The sequence below is a fragment of the Manis pentadactyla genome, chromosome 9, assembly GCF_030020395.1.
Source record: "Manis pentadactyla isolate mManPen7 chromosome 9, mManPen7.hap1, whole genome shotgun sequence".
Classification (NCBI taxonomy): Eukaryota; Metazoa; Chordata; class Mammalia; order Pholidota; family Manidae; genus Manis; species Manis pentadactyla.
Window position 1 is genome coordinate 118,442,911 of NC_080027.1, and position 18,819 is coordinate 118,461,729.

The 18,819-nt window shown below is 44.7% G+C and overlaps 1 protein-coding gene across 3 annotated transcripts; it reads right to left on the minus strand.

The window, feature by feature from the left end:
• Nucleotides 1–1,069: 1,069 nt before the first annotated feature.
• Nucleotides 1,070–16,947, minus strand: SERTAD4 (SERTA domain containing 4). Of its 3 annotated transcripts, XR_008999396.1 has the most exons (5): nucleotides 15,756–16,273; nucleotides 11,591–11,782; nucleotides 10,262–10,377; nucleotides 2,852–8,419; nucleotides 1,070–2,763 (listed from the first exon to the last, which is right to left on the minus strand). XR_008999396.1 is itself a non-coding variant. In XM_036912440.2 (4 exons), exons 2-4 carry the CDS (start codon nucleotides 11,763–11,765, stop codon nucleotides 7,619–7,621), a joined length of 1,092 nt encoding a protein of 363 aa, XP_036768335.1. In that variant the 5' UTR covers nucleotides 11,766–11,782; nucleotides 16,641–16,947; the 3' UTR covers nucleotides 1,070–7,618. The 3 variants fall into 3 exon arrangements, 2 of the variants coding, with proteins under 2 accessions (XP_036768335.1, XP_036768333.2); XM_036912440.2 differs by lacking the exon at nucleotides 15,756–16,273 and adding an exon at nucleotides 16,641–16,947 and having other exon boundaries at nucleotides 1,070–8,419; XM_036912438.2 differs by having other exon boundaries at nucleotides 1,070–8,419.
• Nucleotides 16,948–18,819: the final 1,872 nt, after the last annotated feature.

An 18,819-nucleotide genomic window follows, 5' to 3' on the forward strand; every position in this document is an offset into this window, starting at 1 on the left:
GGGAAGGAAATGAAGGGGTGATAGGCAGAGAAAATTCAAGTGAAAATCTTCAGAAAGATCACTGGTTGTCAGAATCACAAATATTAGGGCCAGAAGAGGACAATCTTAGAGGCCCTGTGAGTCCAGCCCCATCATTTGACAGATGGAAAATTAAGATCCAGTGAAGTTAAATGCTTGTCCATGGTTTGATAACAATGGGTGGCTGAGCTAATGGGTGGTAGAAATAGGCAAGAACCTGTCTCCTAACTCCTAATCTAGTGCTTTAAACATTAACTTGGTTATAATTTTATATTAAGAAACAGCAGTCATTTGATCAGAAACCAATATAATAGATTGTAAGAAAATGAGCAAAACAAAATTTTAGAATGGTGGAGTTAAACCTCATTGGATTTATAAGTGTTGGAAATCAATCGGCTCTTGCAAACTCCATCTTAGGGTTCTTCCTAGAATGTATCTGTTTATTCATCCATTACAACCAGATGGACAGATAGCCCCAGGATTTCTTTATGGGTCCTTTCTGTGTTGAGCCCCATACTGTTTTGTGACAGAGAGATGTCTCCTCCCCCCATCTCTCATAGCCCTTGTACATTAAGTTATCTTGGCTAAAACCAGCTAGGATAAGGCTGCACTGGTGGGGGATTCGAACTGATTATTGGTACTGGCTGACACCCTGTCTACTGGCAAATAAAAATATCTACTCCAGCTGCTGAATTTCCAAATATGGAGAGGACGAGCATCTGGAGATGGCCAGCCTGATCTCCCTGGGCATGCTTCAGTGTCCTGGCCTCCCAGGACCTGTTTCAACTGGCTTAACTGGCAACTGTTGGTGCCAGTCAAGCAATCCTAGAGGCTGGTAGAGTGGGAGGAGAACCTGCTGCAGAGAAGTCCTGGAACCATCACAGCACAACACTGCATTTTCTTTCATTACACTCTGGTGGCTATTTCTCATCTTCAAGCCCTGTGATCAGTGTTGTTCTCAGTTCAGACCTGCCAATCAGCAAACATCACTACAGGTGTACCTCACCTTATGGAAGAATATACACTCTTAAAAGTTGAGATGGAAATGTAATTCTTTAAATGGACTCTTTATTTTGAAGCCATCTGTTGGACTCCAAATTCAAAGGCGACATCAAAAGGGATGAGATTTTGTAGTAGGGATAACCATCTCCTAGTTCATTTGCTTTTTAAACTTAGATCTTACACGTGAGAACTGTATGCTAGCTATTTTATGATAGGCCATGCCTTTAAAGTTACTGCTTTAGCCTCCATGATCAGATATAGGAACTCTAGGAATAATGTTTGGTCTATATTATCCATATTTATGTACTCAATACTACATTTTTTCTGAGCAAAAACTATACCTATGAGAATCATTCACACAGTAATTGAATAAACTTGAACTTCGGCAAAGCCTGGGGATGAGTCAGTGGGTAGTGATTTTCAAACTTTCACTTATAGGGGATGCCTCTTACTCCCTTCAGATAGACAATGTTCTAAAATATTCTGTCTGTGAAATAAATTGCATTTAAGGATAATGCTTTCATTTTCCCAGTCACAGGTTCTTCTCAATTTGTGCTGCGTTAACCTGGAGCTGATACAACTCCAAGAACAGGTAAGGAAATCTGACGTGGGTTAGCCTATGAAACCACTTTCAGGATATTTTATGATTTCCAGGAAACTTTTCAAAATATTAAATATCTCAGGGATACCAGGGACTACATTCATAGGTATTCAAGGGGTCCTAGGTGTCCTGGTTTGATACCAATGCCCTGTTTGCTATTAAGCTCACTAAACAGAACCCAGGAGGCTGAACATTTCCACAGAAGGAGGATGTGGCACTCTCAGATCTAGCCTTCAGGCCACATGGGGACATCAGAGAAGTCAGGGAAGCTCACTGTTACTGTAAACTCACGAAGTGAACCCAGACAAGGTCAGTTCACTTCCCCAATATTAAAGCCTTTAATCCTGAGAGCCTTGGGAGGTGGGTATGGTGAACCACCCCAATTTACAAACAAGGAAATCGAGGCACCAGGAAGGAAAGGGGCTTGCTGGCCCAGGCTCTGGTTACCCAGCTACAGCGGCAGAGCTGGGATTCATAACCAGGCAGTGCAACTCCAAATCCCACACTCTTAACCCTCTGCTGTATTCCAGTCTCATGAGAAATGCACAACGGCTGTGCCTGACCTGAACAAGGGAGAGGCACCTTGGACTGATGCCTGTACCTACTCCCAAAGACACTTTGGTGACTTTATTGTAAAGCGCAGCATCTAAGGACTTGAAGAATAATGATGAGAAATGCTTCCAGCTCCCAGAAAGGGCAGACAAGCCATTTCTCTCTTCCTGCAAAAAAAACCTAAAGGAAATCCTTTAGTCCCTGAAATGGTTTTACCTGTCTTCATAAAAAGGTTTGACCAAGAAACAAACAAAAACAATCCCCTCTCTTCTTTCCTTTCTAATTTTTAGGCTTTTCCTCAAAAGAAAGTGAACTCACTCTGCAGTGCATATGGAGCACTGTGTTCCTCAGATGTCTTCCACTCTGCTCCATCAGAGATCACCCTGCTGCTGAAATCCCTTGCCTTGTAACCTGTTTTCTATCTTTTCCTTACCGTGCACACAGGAGTTTTCTGACTTTGGAGGATGGTACAGATGGCTGAGTGCTGTTCCAGGTGCATTTCAGAGGGATCTGCTCACTTCCTGATTGCCAGGATACAAGGGTCCATGTCACATCTGAGCTTGGCTCATTGCGATCGCCTCAGAAGGCACCTGCAGAAAAAGCACTTGTGTCTTGAAGTGTCTGGGCTGGGTTTGTGTGCAATCTGACCATTCAGAGGGGACGTGGATGATCGCATACCTGATGCTGGGACTCCGGGGCTCCCGTGGAATGACCTGGCTGGAGGCAGTGTCTGCCGAAGAAGGCCGAGTCAGCCTGGGCAGCCTGGTCTCAGGGTAGGTGGGCTAGGTTCCCCTCTCCCAGACATTGCTACTTGCCCGTTGTCTTCGGATCTTGTCAGGAAGCAAGATCACAGTTTATGCCTCTGCAAGTTCTTTTCTGTGTATGCTCTTCCCCCTAGGATAATGGCTTTTTGTAAGACTTTATAATTTTAAATCAAGGGAACAGTTACAAAAATGGGGTTGAGAAGCATGGGAACTTTCATGAGAAATGACTAATTCCTCACCATACATTCTATCAGTTTCACTGTGGTCAAAAGCAGGTGTTTCCAGGCTATGAATAAGTAGTTTGCATTTTCAAAATTAACAAATTGGACCAACACCAAGGAAAAAAAAACAACCATAGACAGCCCACCAGAGAATTGTTTACCAAAGAAGATGAAGTTCGTGGTGATGGTTTGCAAACACCACCAGACTTGCTTGTGTAAATTCCCTCCGTTTAGTCATCCTTCTTCAGCCTGTCACAGATACTGAAGGGAAATGCAGAAACAGGAAATTACAGACTATTTTAAACAGCATGTTTTATTAAACTCACTTGCTGATGCACTTTATGGCAGGATGCGAGATTCAAGTGTTCATAACTCACATCTTTGCAAGTACTTCCCTAAGTGAGTACTCCCAGCTCCAATACAGCTTGTACACAGGGCTGGAAATAATCTCTAACTAGCAACTGTTTTCACCCCAGGTCATGTAGCTATATCACATAAAATGGAGAAGTTCTAGCTATGTGAACAGAATATACCTCGCATGTACGCACTGTAACTCTAAGAAAGTAATGGAGGCATCGTGTCATTACTTAAAAGATCCTTGTCATATTTATTTTTTAAACCACAGAATCAAAACAGAGCAATCTTAAAATGAGTTACTAGAAAACATACATTGTCTCTATTAATCCAATATTGATTTCATTCTTTCATGGGACAGTTCTGCATCTAGTTTAAACCATCAGTGTTAATGCCCTGCAGAACCTTGGTTTTGAAAAGGCCTGGTAAAATTGGCAGGGATGTGATCACCTTGCTATGAATAAAATGACTTCAAATTTAAGAGGCTGTCATAAAAATGGATTTGAAGAACTAATTATTTTCAAAACCATTTTCTGCTCACAATTTTTTGGAGGGATATAAAACCCTAGCTGCGTTGCATATGAATCCTTGTATCTTTGTCTTTTATTGACTGTGAAGTTGACATCTCTCAACACCTGTATCTTCTGCAAGTTGTTCTTGGCTCTCTTGATACACGGAGAGGAAGTAACCAAGTGGGGTTGAGTTACAAGTCCATGATTGGAGGGGCGGGTAGCCGTGCTTTGATGGAGTTAACTATGATTTCTAAAAATAAGTAAGTTCATTCACTTGCTTCAGCATTTACTTAACAAAGGAGAACGTAAAATGTTCTCAATTTCTATTGTCTTAAAAGACCATGCCAAAGATGCTTTACCCTAAAGTGACTGATTGTCAGTCTCCTCTGCCAGTTCTGACTTTTTTACTTCCTCCCACATCCCCATTCCTGCAATCCTGTCCTCAGGACCCTTCAAGGTGAAGTACAGAACAGGATTCCATGACTGAAAGCATATGAGGATGGTACCTTCCCTCTTTTAAAGTACCTGTGCCAGACCGACTTCTGCCAACTTTGAAGAAGGACCAGAGGCAAAGGTTAATGATTAAGTTTATGACATGCACCTAGATGCCTAAAGGATTAGCAATTAAAGGTATTCTTGGGGAGCTGGGCCATTTTCTTAAGTGAAGACTTCCCCTCATTTCACTTTTAAAGGTCTGGATTCTGCTTTGTAAGGTTTTCCTTAAAGCAAAGCAGAGCAATGAGAAAAGGTGCTCATTCCAGGTGGGTCTTCAGCAGCGTGGGGTGGAGGAGGGCAGTCTTAGCTTTTCCACTCTCGGAGGATATAATTAGAGAAACCAGTTAATACACCTAACTTACAATAAAGGGGTGCCTTGGCCATTCTGGGAAAACCTAACTTAGCATCTTCTGAGTAGAAATGACAATGTAGGCACATACCAGGCCCTAATGCTCTCATACCAACAACAGGAAAATTTTGTTAGTTGGTTGGGTGTTTAGGGAAACATTTTTTGTGTGTGGGGGGAAAATAAAGAGTATTTCTTTTTGTATGCTGGTAATGTCCTACAAACAAAAGCTTGATCACTAAAAATTACAAATTTTAGTGCTACTGGACTCAAAGGCAGCACTCATCCTGCAAAGAAGCTCTGGCGGGTTCTGTTGAGCAGCTGCACAAGCCAGCAGCTCAAGTGAGTGCTGTGAAAATCACCGACGCTGCCACTGTATAGCTCTGGCCATCAAGAAAACCGGTATCTGGTAATTCTTTTAAAAAGCAAAAGGGTAAATCTTTTCATTCATATTTCAATCTCTGTAATGTATTACACTCATAAGAATGTTACATTTGCAAATTAATTCGCTCCCAACTAGCTTTCCCTTTTTATCAAATAAGTTATTAGCCTCTAAGAATAACTTTAATACAGAATTGTATGGGAAACTACTAAACTATAATCTGTAACTGTTTTGACTACTTACTTAATGGGTCACCTTGACAATTTGACATTTCCTAAGGGAATCAGCTAGGATTCAGTATTTATAGCTTCATGCTAGGTTATTTTTTTTCAGAAACTTTACAAAAACCAAAATCTTCACATTATTTAAGATAAAACCGTTTCAGTCACCAACCACATCACTTATTAACATTTGTTCTTAATCCACAGAAAACAAAACCCATAAACTAGGACCATTATAAAACACCTGTCAGAGTGACCTCCCAAAGTACTTTTTCATTTTGAAAACTCATGTACGGCCACTGCCCACTATAGTTTCTAGACATTTCAAGTTTTTTTTAAAGGAAAAAGAGCAATGGAAAAGAGAAACATAGTCAATAATCATTAAAATAAGAAAATCTTAATGAATTTTCATCATTTTAATAAATATATATCAAGAAAACCTCACTTTATTACAATACATTCATATACAAGCATCTATCATCTAAGTTTTCAACATCAAATGTTTATCTAATATTGAAAATAAAGGACAAAACATTACTAGACTATTCAGCCATAACACAAGAACGTATTTTAAAAATTGGTCCTTGTGGACATTGTCCAAATGATGATCCTACTCATACACTGTATGAATGAGACCTATATTTAATATTAATAGCAATAATAAAAAAAGCTTTATCTTGGAGAAACTGGGAGGACTTAATTTATTTCCTCCGTTTGGCATTTAGTTCCTGTGAAATACTTTTTAAAGAGGCCCAAGTCAATTAGCAACCTTGGAAACTGCAGTACAGTTTAGCAGGAGGAGCTGGCTGGAGTGGAAGGAAGGATGGTCAGAGGGGCACTCTAAACACTCTTTGTAAATGTACAAATTAAAGAAATCATTGGGAAAAATGTTTACCAAATACACAATAGCTCTATTGCTGACCAAGTCCCATTTCTCCAAAATAACTTTCCAGAAACTAAAATCTTTACATTCTTTAAGATAAAACCTTATTGGTCACCACATCATTTATTAACATTGTGCTTCTTAATCAACAGCAAAAGTCATATATAAAAAATCACATGCTTTTATAATCTAAACGAGTGAAATGATGCAAAACAGATTAAAATATGATGCATGCCACTGGTTCATGAACTTCATTGGACAAGGAAACAAAACAAAGCAATCCAAAACCCAAAAAACCCAACCCCAGCAACAGACCGTTGCCATAGAAAAGCTCAAGCAGCTAAGTGCTGATTTCTAACTGCTCTCTCTATTGCGTCCTCCATCCCTTTCTAAAAATGCCAAATCCAAAAGCAACTGGGCATCAAAAATAAAGGAAGAATAGAGATGTTGAATCAAAAGTTGAATGCAATAGTTCGAAGTTAATGGTTTCCAAACAATATTGATCCACCCTGTGTGTTTTTTTTTTCCTGTTTAAATCCCTGCTGTAACTCTGATTTATCTTTAATTTTCACATTGGCAAAAATTAAGATAAAGTAAGGCACCAGAAATCGCCCTGTATACCACCTCTCCACAAGCCTCACCCCCTCCATCAACAGGCAAGCCAGGAACTGGCAGGGATCACCCTCTCCGCATTATTATTGATCGCCACCCCAGACAAGTGTTTCATTACATTACGTCTGATTTTCATCTGTCACACAAGACTGTTAAATACACTTAACAGCACCATGAAGCCATTTCATCTAGCTCCCTGTCTTCAATCTTTTATTCAGAAAAAATACTGTATCATATAAAAGAAGCAGACATCCTTTGCTGGTTATATCGATTTGTTTACCAAATACTACCTAATTAACGGGCAAACATGTGGAAGTTTCTTAGCTAGTGACAGGCTCCTTGGGGGGTAATGGAAATATCACAAGGGCACATTGTCCCCTGGTCTAATCTACTGATCTCTTCTGTAAGAAAACTAAGGTATGCTTTTAAGCATTAAGTCAACTGATTTCTTGATAAAATCACACTTATAAGTAGTTCGCTGATGCCTACTGTATAGATGTTTGGTGCAATCTGCTCTCCAGGCATTAAAATGACATGGCATGTTCATGGCATAGTTTTATCAGTTGTACAAAACTATAAAATCCATTCAAAATAAAATTTATGAGAGCTAATTGATCATGCTGTGCATGCTTCAAAGTTTCAGTGAAAAGATGGCTCATATTTTACTTCCTTTGCTACAGCACAGTTTGTTACTTGGTGAAGGCTCCTTTTTCCTTAAGGATTTTTTCCAAGACTCACTTACATTGTGTTTTTCATTATATCCAGTCTCAAAATAATCATAAAATTGGCCTTTGCACTCAAAAGCAAGGTCGTTTCCTACAGGTTCATGGCTTAGGAGGCCATCATCCCTGTTGGTGTCATTACTGGCCTTCTCATCACTTAGCTTGGCCTTTTCCTGAACACCTAGTGACCTGACGTTAGTAACAAAGATTTCATTGGCAGGTATCTGGCCATCAGCCTTGTAAATAGGTGCGCTGCTTACATCAAAATCTACCTGGTGGGAACAACTCGGTAAAGGCAGAGCGGGAGAAGAAGAGGGAGATGAGGAGGAGGAAGAGGAAGAAGAAGAGCAAGAGGAAGAGGAGGAGGAGGAGGAAGAGGAGGAGGAGGCACTTCCGACATTAGCATTGACAGAAAGGGGTAAATTTAGGTAGTGACCACCACATTCTTGGTAAAAGCAGCAGGCATGAAACTTTTCACACTCCTCTTTGGCCATCCGTGGTCGCTTCCGGTAGGGACAGTCTTGAGCCATAAACCACTCTTGGGCAGAGGTGCCATTGAAAGAACAGGCAGGAAAACACCAGTTATTCTGCATGATAATCTCTCCATGGATCCTTTTCATCAGATTGTTTATCAGGACAGATCTTCGGAGGTACACTTCAGGATCATCAATAAACTTGAGCTTCTCTAAGGACATATAAAGGATGTGGGCTCGTTCTTCAAAAACTGAGATGGTCTAAAAATCAAAAACGGAAGAGAAAGCTTAGGAAATGGACTACATTAAAATACACCATCACAGTGTATTTCTTTCTTGACAGTTTCGGGGTCTGGGAATGCTGTGGTCTTGCTGCCCCCAGGTTCAAGTAGAGATGCTCTGCAGATGCTGCTGCTGTGTCTCCCTTGCCTGACTCACTGTGGTGGTCCAGCACCAGGGAATCCAGTACAACGCAGACCCCAGCAGGGACAGGTCAGTTTGTGCATCTAGGGCCCAGCTAGGGGGACGCTGAAACACGCAACACGAATCCACAGTTGTTGCTAGCAGTCAAGGAGAGCAGTTTCTTTAGAGGGCACAGAGGTAGTGAAGGGGACACAAGAGGAGTTCTAGGCTACTGGTTATGTTGTGTCTTGATCTGGATGCTAAGTTACATGGATATATTCACTTTGTGAAACTCATTAAACTCTCCTTTTACAACACTGTGCTTTAATGTGTGTGTATACAAATACATGTGCACACACACGTGCTCATATATTGTACGTCAATAAATGTTTCTGAAAAGATGCTGTGATGTGGGTCATAATCTGGCCTAGCCTTCATGGAGCATGCAATCTGCTGGTCAGTGTTGTCCTTCCATTTTCCTTGCTTCACAGAGGGACAACGATAATTAAGGAGGCTGAGATCTTGAAAGGATCTGTCAGTGGAAGGGCCAAAGTAGGCTTCCTTCTGGGGCCATGCAGGAGAAAGAGGAAATGAGAGGACTACTCCTGAGCTGTGTGATGCCGTCACTGTGCAACAACTAGTACAAACTCAGCGGCAGTTGGAAAACTGCTACAACCACAACATAGAAACCAAAAGGAAATAAATTGCTTGTGTCCTGGAGGCCAGCTCTTCCAGGTCATAAAAAAGAAGCCAACCCATAGCACAACCCATAGCTCTGTGAAGGAACCCAGCCGAGGCTGACCCAAGGCAGGAACTACACATGCAGGGGCAAGCCCAGCACCTGCCAAAGCCCGCTCACATCTTTATGCATTGTGTCAAAGCAATATCTAAAGGAAGGGGTTGGGGAGGAGAAGAGGGGGTAAGAGGAGACAGAGAGGAAGCTGAATCAAAACCTAAATATCCTCTCTGTGTTTCTGACAACTGTGGTCTGGGTTAGACCCTCCTTGATTAAATCAGCAGATAGCTTTTGAAGGAAGATAAGCATAAGGAAAAAGAAACCGGTGTTTGAAAAGCTTAGATGACCAGTTTCATACTTTGACACATTTTCCTGATTTCTGATACCTGCAAAAAAGTGAGCTTTGGTCTTTTCTTGGGAAGCAATGATCTATTTTAACAAACTAAACATAAATTTAACAAACTAAACAAGGAAGTGCACTCATGCTTCTAAAATTCATGCACACCTTCAAGGGGTACTGAGTCTACCCTTCAGGGGTCAGGAAAAGCCCTGAGTAACCACCACCACCACCACCGAAGTGGCACCGGGCATGGGAGCTGGAGCTCCAGAGATGGGGAGCATATCCGGAAAGGACATGTGCATTTCTGCACACGTGAAAATGTGCAATAACTGTAACCCTTCACAAAACTTGAGGAAAAATTACATCACTTGTAAAAAAGTCCTTCCCTGGATGATGTTAATTTTGTTATTTCTGGGTAGAGGAGCTTCCTGCTGGCTCTTCCTTCAACTACTTGTGAAAAATAACAGAGGACCCAAAAAAGTGACACCGATTAATACCGCTCTGCTGAGAAGTGGCTCATTTTCATTGCTTGGGTGCAACAATTTAATTTCTGGAAATGGATCAAGCAACTGTTACTAAGTATCTCAAACTCTTAATAAAAGTAATTACTATTAAAAAAACATACTTTATGGCTACAGCTGCTGAGTGGTGGGTGAAAATCCTCTTCTTCCACATACTTCCTCTTAAAGTATGTGATCTTGGATGTTGTTATAGGATTTGAAATTCCCCTGTAATGTGATCCTGTGGTAATAAATCAGATATGACAAATGATATGCAGCTTGCCAGAAGTTCTCCAAACAAAATACTTTCCTTTAATTTCCTTCTAGAAGATAACTTGGCTACGTATTTGTCTGTACATGTGGTGATTAAAAATAAACATTTGTCTTAATTGTTGCTATCATATGGAATTCTGTGACCCAGGCTAGGCAAGGATCTCTAGGCAATTATAGAGGAAAATGACATATTTCAGCATTTACTAAATATTCAGTCTTAACTCTACAGGCAAACAGCAAAATTCATAAAGGGGAGGAGAGTAACAATTCTGAAATGTTATTAGTATTTAATTAATTGTTCTATTGAACTCATGAACACCACTGTTCAAATCTATACATCTTTAACTCTAAGTGCTAATAACCAAACAACTTAAAAATATTATTAGCTCTAGGTAAGAAAACAAATGATTATCTACACATCGGTGGTATAATATTCCTTCTTTCAAAATGTAAAATTGAAATTTAAAAAATTTTAAATTAAAATTTTGGGTAACCAAAGTTCTTTTTGCTCTAAAAAATGTAACATGTCAACCATGAATAAAAGCAGGGTCTAATATTTAAAGTCTACAGATTTTAATCCTTTTAAGCAAAACAGACTGCAATGAGTACTTGTTCTATATTATATATATATATATATAACAATCAGTACTATGCAAAAATCCAAAGGAACTTACTTTAGAAAATAAGAAAAAATAATCAGGAAGAACATATTTCTATATTCTGGGCTCTTTTTTTTTTCTCCCTACAATACCAGAGCCAACTGTGTGCTTCATAAAAGGAAGACATAGCTGTTGGCCCAAAGCACAAATTCCTTTATGTCTCATGGGATGGAGATTTCACTGTCAAGCCCACCAGGGCTTGTGTAGCTCTGAGGGAACCATACAGTTCCGCAAGGTAGAAAACCAAATCTCAAAACTCAGATTCCAAATCTGGTCTGGTTCTCTTAAAAATACAGGTACCTGACTTACACATGAAGCAACAGCACTTGGAGACTCAAATCTGAATGTCATTTAAACGGCCCTCTGGTCCTCCCCCTGGAGCCCGGGGCTCACTTGTGAGAGGTGCACAGGAAGCCTGGAAGTCTCTGGGGCAGGAGCTCTCCCAGCTCTGAAGGGCGCCCCAGACACCCCGCCCACCAGTCTGGCCACAGAGGGCAGCAGGGGAAGGGCCAAGGGCAATACCTGTCAGGGGGGGCCCGGCTCCACGGTCTCCCTGCAGAGGAGCCTGCGCTGGCCCTGGGGGGCTCGGGCCTCCGTAGCTGTCGGCCTCCCAGAGTGTCTGGTACCCGGCGATTTCAGCAGCTCCCTCCGAGACAATGGGCTCGCAGAATCTATTCATGGACAGAACCAGAGTCATCTCTGACAGCCTCAGATCTGGGGAAAAAAAAAAAAAAAAAGAAAACAGCCCTAATCAAGAGCATGCCGGGGGATGGCCTTGGCATTTTCATTCCTTTGCTCTGGGAAACTTTTACTAATCGGTCCTCCCCTTCACCCTGAAACATTTGATTATTTTTTCAAAGGAAACCTCAGCGAACTCTCTTGCTGCTATTAGCTCAGCTTCTGTGTTCAGCAATCTGCATTTCATGGGCGGTTCTTTAAAACCCCGTTTCTTATTGTTCTCGGATTCCCCTCAGCCCTCTTCCAGACAGCTGCTTTGCCTCCTAAACACATTTTCCTCCTGACCTTCCCGCAGAAAATGTACTGCTAAAAGGCAAGTCCCGAACCCTAGCGCTTCCTTTCTATTAATAAGGCAAAATCAATTTTCCAGTCAATCCCCCATGAGTCTCCTTTGATGCTTTCTGCTAATCAATCAAAAGGAAGGCGTGGGGGAGGCAGAATCTCCCAGTAATCCCCACTGATGCTCTCAGGTTCCGCCTGTACCGCTGCCCGCTGCCCCCTCCTCCTCTCCTTCCTGCAGGGCCAGTTCCTCTACACCATTCTGGGGCTCCCTCCACTTTCTTCTCCCAAAACGAAGCAGACAGAGACACACTTGGTAGTTGTTTCCACCAGCCCTGATCGGCCTGAACTGGATCTGCCTCCAGTCAAAACACTGCGAGATGAAGACAGAAAATTGGCTCCAGTTTCAAGCCGTGAGTTGCAGTCCCACAGGAGCCAAGCACAACATCAGCGGAGCAGGAAGAATATTAAACAGGAGCCAGGGCTTCGGGGCCAGAGGCAGCCGACAACTCTTTACACTGCAGAGCCCAGACACAAGGCAGGAACTTTCCAAGAGGCAACCCAGCACTGCCCTTGTCTCCAGTTCACGCCATTCCCCAGAGCCACAGGGAGACTAGAGCCTTTCTGTTGGGTGATGGGCCCTGGGTGCCTCCATGACAACTCAGGTGGTAGGGGGGCATTGCTGCAGAGGTTCGTGTCTTCACTTGAGGCTCAAGGTAGGGCCAGGAGTGAGTTCAAGGGAGGAGGTCTGATACCTTCTCTCAGGTAAAGAGATCCAGGGGCCATTGATCAGTGGTGACAGCAGAGCAGCCTCAGTGGCTTATTAACCACCAATTCCTTTAGGAGATCCACACCTCCACTATCTCACTTTGCCACTTAGAGAGCTGTCACAAAGAGTGATGTCAGGCCTACTTTCTGAAGATTGATTGTCTTTCAGATATACACTAAGGGCTAGTTCTTGCTTCTCCTCCAAATTATACAGCTTGTAATGTTTTTGGGAAAGGGTGAATCTCCTGGTGTCCAGTGGGAGACTGTTATTACCTACATGTTATAACAAGGGCCCACGCCAGGTGAAAGGAAGAAAAACACCAGGGGAGGGGGAAATAGCTTCATTAAAGTGACATGTCCTTTTGGCTAACAGGGCAGCCATTCTTCACCCAGGCTTCTTCTCTCTGATATCCTAAATTCTGTTGCAACCTCACTGAAGAATAAAGCAAGACCTTCTGACAGGGAGGTGTCCAGGGCAGTGGCTAGAATTAGGACCCAGATGATTTGGGTTGCTTAACCACCTATCCCGAGTCTTTTAAAATGCCATCCTAAGAGGTAGCAGCAAGGGCTTATTAGAAAACCTGATGACCAGAAAAAAAGGAAGGAGGTTCAACTAATTCTCTAAAAAGATGTGGTGGGACCTGCCATTTATTTTGCTCTTTGAATCATCAACCAAGAAATGTAAACCACACTGATTTAACAAACTAAGCCATTCTGTCTATCATCCAGCAAAGTCGGCAGAGTACAAGCAAGGTATCCAACCTCATGATAATTTATTCCCTGGAAGACTTTCATGAAGTGGTCCAATTGCTTAACCTGTTAGAAGAGCCAGTTGTTATCAGGGCATCCTATTGCCTGCCAGGAGCACAAGAATTACAGCTTTTTCTCAGTCAGTAGCCCTCTCTCATTGACTACAACAGTATTTTCCAGCTTGAAATGTACACTCACTTTTGTGCTGGATTCTGGGAATATGACCGAAGTCTATTTGAACTTTGATTACATGTAAAGCGAAGCAGATTGACAAATCCATTCCCCTTAAGTAACTGAAGCATTTGCAGAGCCCTACCACCAATTACCTTTGTTTCACAAGAAATTATATGGACCCTGTGCTGTTTTATGTTAGTAAGAGTTTGTTTATATTTTAATGACTTATTGTTGTGGTTTTTTGGTTATGGAGCTTAGCGTTTCTATTGATAGTATTGTTTCCAGTGCATGAAATTCTATCATTATGCATTTGAAACTTGAAACTCGGCATAACTGTCTTTATCTTGGCTGTTTCTCTCCTTCATGCTATCTAATTTCAATGAATTTTTCTTTTTTGAACTGGAAACTTTTACCTACAACATCCTAAACTGGAGAGGCTGAGTCCACACATGACTTATGAAGTCAGAATAAAATATAAATGACTCTGGATAATATGCGAGTGGGGAGAAGGTTTTGCAATTGAGTCTTCCTAGTCTATTTATAACTTTCACCTGGATATCAACAACTTAAGGCAAGTTTAATGTTTCATGAAGAATTACAGTGTGCGGAACTAAGTACCAATGCTTTCCATGATTGTTTTTTGTATTATATGTACAGATCCAAACTGTCATTATTCTCTGTATGATTTACTTATTATAATTATTTATGATTATAAAAACTATAATTATTATGATGTATAATTCTGCTACTGAGTTCAGAAGTTTAAATCCACACATTTATGTGCTGTTAAAATTAGATCAGCCACAAAGATGTACATTTATGATAAAGTTTGTTTTTTTAACATCAGAAGAGAAGGGATTCAAAAGAAGGGTGTTAAAAGAGAGGTTTGTAGCTCCAGGGGTTTGAAAAATGAAAAGGCCCTACCTAGCCTTTTACCCCAAGGCTCCTGCATGTCTGTATTGTCAGCCAAGTGGATGTAATGGAATGACACCTCCAGCCTTCCCAGAAAGGTGAGGACTAAAATGTCAAGCTTTTCCATCAAAGGGTCACAGGCATTTCTGTACCATTTGGTGTTTCTAGGTGAGTTGGGCTGGTTCTTTGCTCAGAGCCATTCTACTGCTTGGCACACAGCAGGGGAGCTGCAGACTCAGTGGCACCTTTAACATAACAGGAGCTCCTGGGTCATTCTTTGCCCACTCTTCACCCTCACCGGAAAGTAGAGAACGTTTTATTAAGAGCATTATAGCAGCTGGAGGTCTGATTCCAATACTGAAAAACAGGGAAGTAAAGGGCTGATTATTTTCAACGCAGCTGTGGTGCTGCCCATCTTAAGTGCCCTGCTCAGCTTGGAACCAAGCCGCTAACCTCCACGTTGACCCTAACAAGATCTCAACAGCCTGATCATCTCTTGGCGGTGGTGGAAGGGGCAGAAAGGGCAGAATAAAACCTTCAACCCTCCTAGATTGAGAGACGTGGCTTTTCTGCCAGTTCCTGAAGTACACCTGCCTGCCCTGGTAAGTACATTTCCCGGCTGCACCTCCGAGAAGCCAAGAGCTCTAGGGTCCTGGGGCTAGGCATGCGGGCGCTGGGCCTAAAGGGGACAGCGATCCCCGGCGCCAGGTCTCCCCATCCTGGGCCCAAGACTGGGGTTCCGGTTTAGAGAACTGACCCCCTGCAGGCGGGCAGCAGCCACCACTGACACAACGCTGGGGTCGGTGCCGCAGCCCCTGGTGCCCTTCCAAGGCAGCGAGCGGCGCCCTGCTGGCCGCTGGTCGCAGAAGAAAGTAAACAACACCCCAAGAGTCTGGGAACAAAGGCAAGTAGTCTTTCCACGGTGCTGGAGCCGTGCGCGCCTCTCCTGAAGAATAAGAGCTATTATTATTCCTCCTTCTTCTTCTTCTTCTTTTTTTTTTTTTAAGCCAAGTTTCCTTCTAAGGGAAATAAACAGCAAAGGTAGGATTCCAAGGAAATGACTCACGGCAGCTGGCAGGGCTCCGGCGAGGCTGGCCCCGGCCCCGCGCTCCAGCCTGCAGCAGATGCCCGCCCTCGCCGACCGGGCCCACCGGCAGCCCGCGGCTGCGGGAGCGCCCGGCGCGGCGGCGGCACCAGGGCGGCGAGCACGCGGCCCGCACCTCCCGTAGGCGGCCGCCCAGTCCGCGCCCCCCTCGGCCCCGCGCGGCCGCGGCCCCCGCCTCTGCGGCTCCAGCCGGGAGCTCCGTAAAGTTGCTCGGGCCGAGCAGGCGGGAGGGAAGGAAGTGAGGAGAGAGGCGGAGGCGTGGACCAGGCGGGCAGCCCTGAGCCCGCCGGGGAGGTGAGCTGAGGACAGAGGAGCCGCCGCCGCCCGCAGCGCGGCTCGGCTGCCGGGAGGAGTGCGGGGGCGGCGTGGCGGGGGACAGAGGTGTCAGCTCCTGCAGCGATTCCGTTTTCTTGCAAACGCGCGCGCCTGCCATCCGCAATCCCTCCCTCCCCACCTGCCCGCAGCCGCGGCGTCCGGACCCGGGGGCATCCCTCCTCCTGACCCCCAGACTCCAGGGGGAGAGAGTACGCGGCCGCCAAGGACCCAGGGGGCTCACCAGAGCGGCCGTCCCCACCCACCCCTGGACTCGGCTCGGCGCGCGGTTCCCGCCCGGCGAAGGCCCGGCGGCGCGAGCCGGCCCCGGGAAGAGCCCGCGCCGCCTCCGCGCCCGGCGCAGCCCTGGCCCGCAGGGCGCCCCCGACCCGCTGCGGCCGGGGGCGCGTCCACGCGATGACCCCGGCGCAGCCCTGCAGCCCGGAGGGCGCGGGGGAGGCCGCGTGGGTGCCGGTCGGCGCGAGCAGACGCGGGGGGCCGCCCTCGCCCCCCGCCCCCCGGCCCGGCTCTTACCGCGGGGTCAGCCGGGAGGCGGCGGCCGCGGCACTCGAGCTGCTGCCGGGGCGCTCGGAGCTCGCGCCCGCCCGGCCGCCGCTGCACGCCCGCGAGGGTCCCGGCGCGGCGGCCCGCTCGGCGCTGGACGCGGGTGCGCGGCGGGCGAGGGTCCCGGCAGGTCCCGCCGCCGCGACTGGGGCGCTGCGCCGCCGTCGCTGCAGACGGTTATGGTAATGAGCGGCTCTGTCTAGCGAGGAGCGTGTGAAACCCGTCAATCCTGTTTGCCATTTCCCCGTGGATTTCCGAGGAGGGGTTCTGCAGGATGCCCCCAGGGTGAGAGAGGGAACATGACAGGCGCGCCCGCTCTCCCGCCCGCCCTCTGCTCCCGCCGCCGCCGCTCCTCAGGCAGCACACGGGGCGCCTTCCCCTCACCCCCACCCCAGCCCGCCCCTGCCTCCTTCCCTCCCTCCCTCCTCTCCTCCCTTCTCCTCCCCTCCCCTCCCAGGGCCCGGGGACTCGCGGGCGCAGCTCCAGCCCGCAGCCCAGACCCCACGCGCTCCTGGGCTCCCGCCCTGGCCCTGGGGGCTCCGTTCCAGCAGAATAATACATTTACTCCGCAATCTTCTGAGATGTCTTGTCTTTTTTTATTTGGCTTAGTTTTGTTGTGGTAGTGTGTGCGTGTGATTTTTAAAAAAAAAACAACAAAAAACTGTGCCTTTCCCACCCCTTGCAAAAGACTTTCTTCTCCTTTGCCACAGCAAACGGAGATGAGAAACAGATGTCTCTGCAGGTCCAAGCAGTTATTCTCCCCTCGCCGCTCGCCCCCGCCCGTTCCCCTCCGGAGCTGCATGTGCTTAAAAAGCAACCTTGGTCCTACTGCAACTGGAACTGGCAACCCTTTCTGGGTGGGGAGCCTCCAGGGAAAACCTCCAGGAAATAAAAAAGTAATAAAGGAGGTTGTCCTTGGTCAAGCGAATGTAATTTAAGCCTCGGAATCACATTATTTTGCAAATAGTAATTTTCCCCTATATTAGGCTCAATTGGAGTTGTTATTTGAAACATTAATCCGTAACTTCTGTCTGGGGACCCCTCCGTAGTCAAGATGGGTCATTTCAGGTGTAATGAACTCAGAGGCTTGGAAGGCATAGATCTCATAAAATCGGGGGAAGGCACCTGCACAAAAGTGTTACAAAGACTATAATGTTTGTTTACTCCTACTATGCCAGATGTGCTAAATATAACACTTCTTTAAAGCAGTGATCCTCCGACTGTGATAAACCAAACCTCTTGCTGCCTGGCTCCCTAGGAATCAAGGAGAGGCGCAGACTGAAAATCAGGGAGGAAAGGAACAAGATCAAGGATGAGGATTAGCATCTGCAAATTGAACTCTATCTAATTTGCATGTTTATATCTTAGAATTGTAATTAAATTTGTGTAATAAATGTTTTCCATTTCATTTGTACACTTAAAATTTGGGTGACTGACATGCAGTTAAGTGAATTTTTTTTAAAGCAAATGTAGTTTATTCAATAAAGCAGCAAACAAATATTAAACATAATTAGAACTAATCTGCTTTGAGAGTATTCTTGTTGAACTTTGTACATTAAAGACTCTGAGGTTTTAAGGGTATTAGGAAGCTGAGAGAAGGCAATTATGCTGAAAACAGACTAACTCGACAGCTTTCCAGGGGCATTATTTCATTTTTTCCAAAAGATGTCTTAGGGTTGTATGCCTAAAATTGGGAGTTGGGCATCCATCTTGGCTTTATTCCGAACCATATTAAATTGCATTGGCTCATGCACGGTACAGGCCATTATGATGATAATTTAAGAATTGTAAAAATGCCATTTTGTGCAATCAGTGGGTGTTGCATGACCAGGTTATGGGTGGAATATAATTTTCGTTTGGGTGGGGGAGGAAGGAAGGAAAGGCACAAGGGCATTTAAAGTAGTGTTAAGGACTTGAACCTCTTAATCAGTATTTAAAACTGGGTGGTATCTAACTCAAAAGAAGAATTAAATGTTAGGGCTTGGAGGCATGGCTTGTTATTGCTTTTATCTCCCTATATTAAAGTTTTATGGCATTTAAAGGACTATGGGGAAATCCCCACATACACTTGGCTGTGTCAAAATACATAAAACCAAAAGGAGCAAATTAAGCATAAAATTAAGAAATAGCATGAAACTAAGTGTCAGCA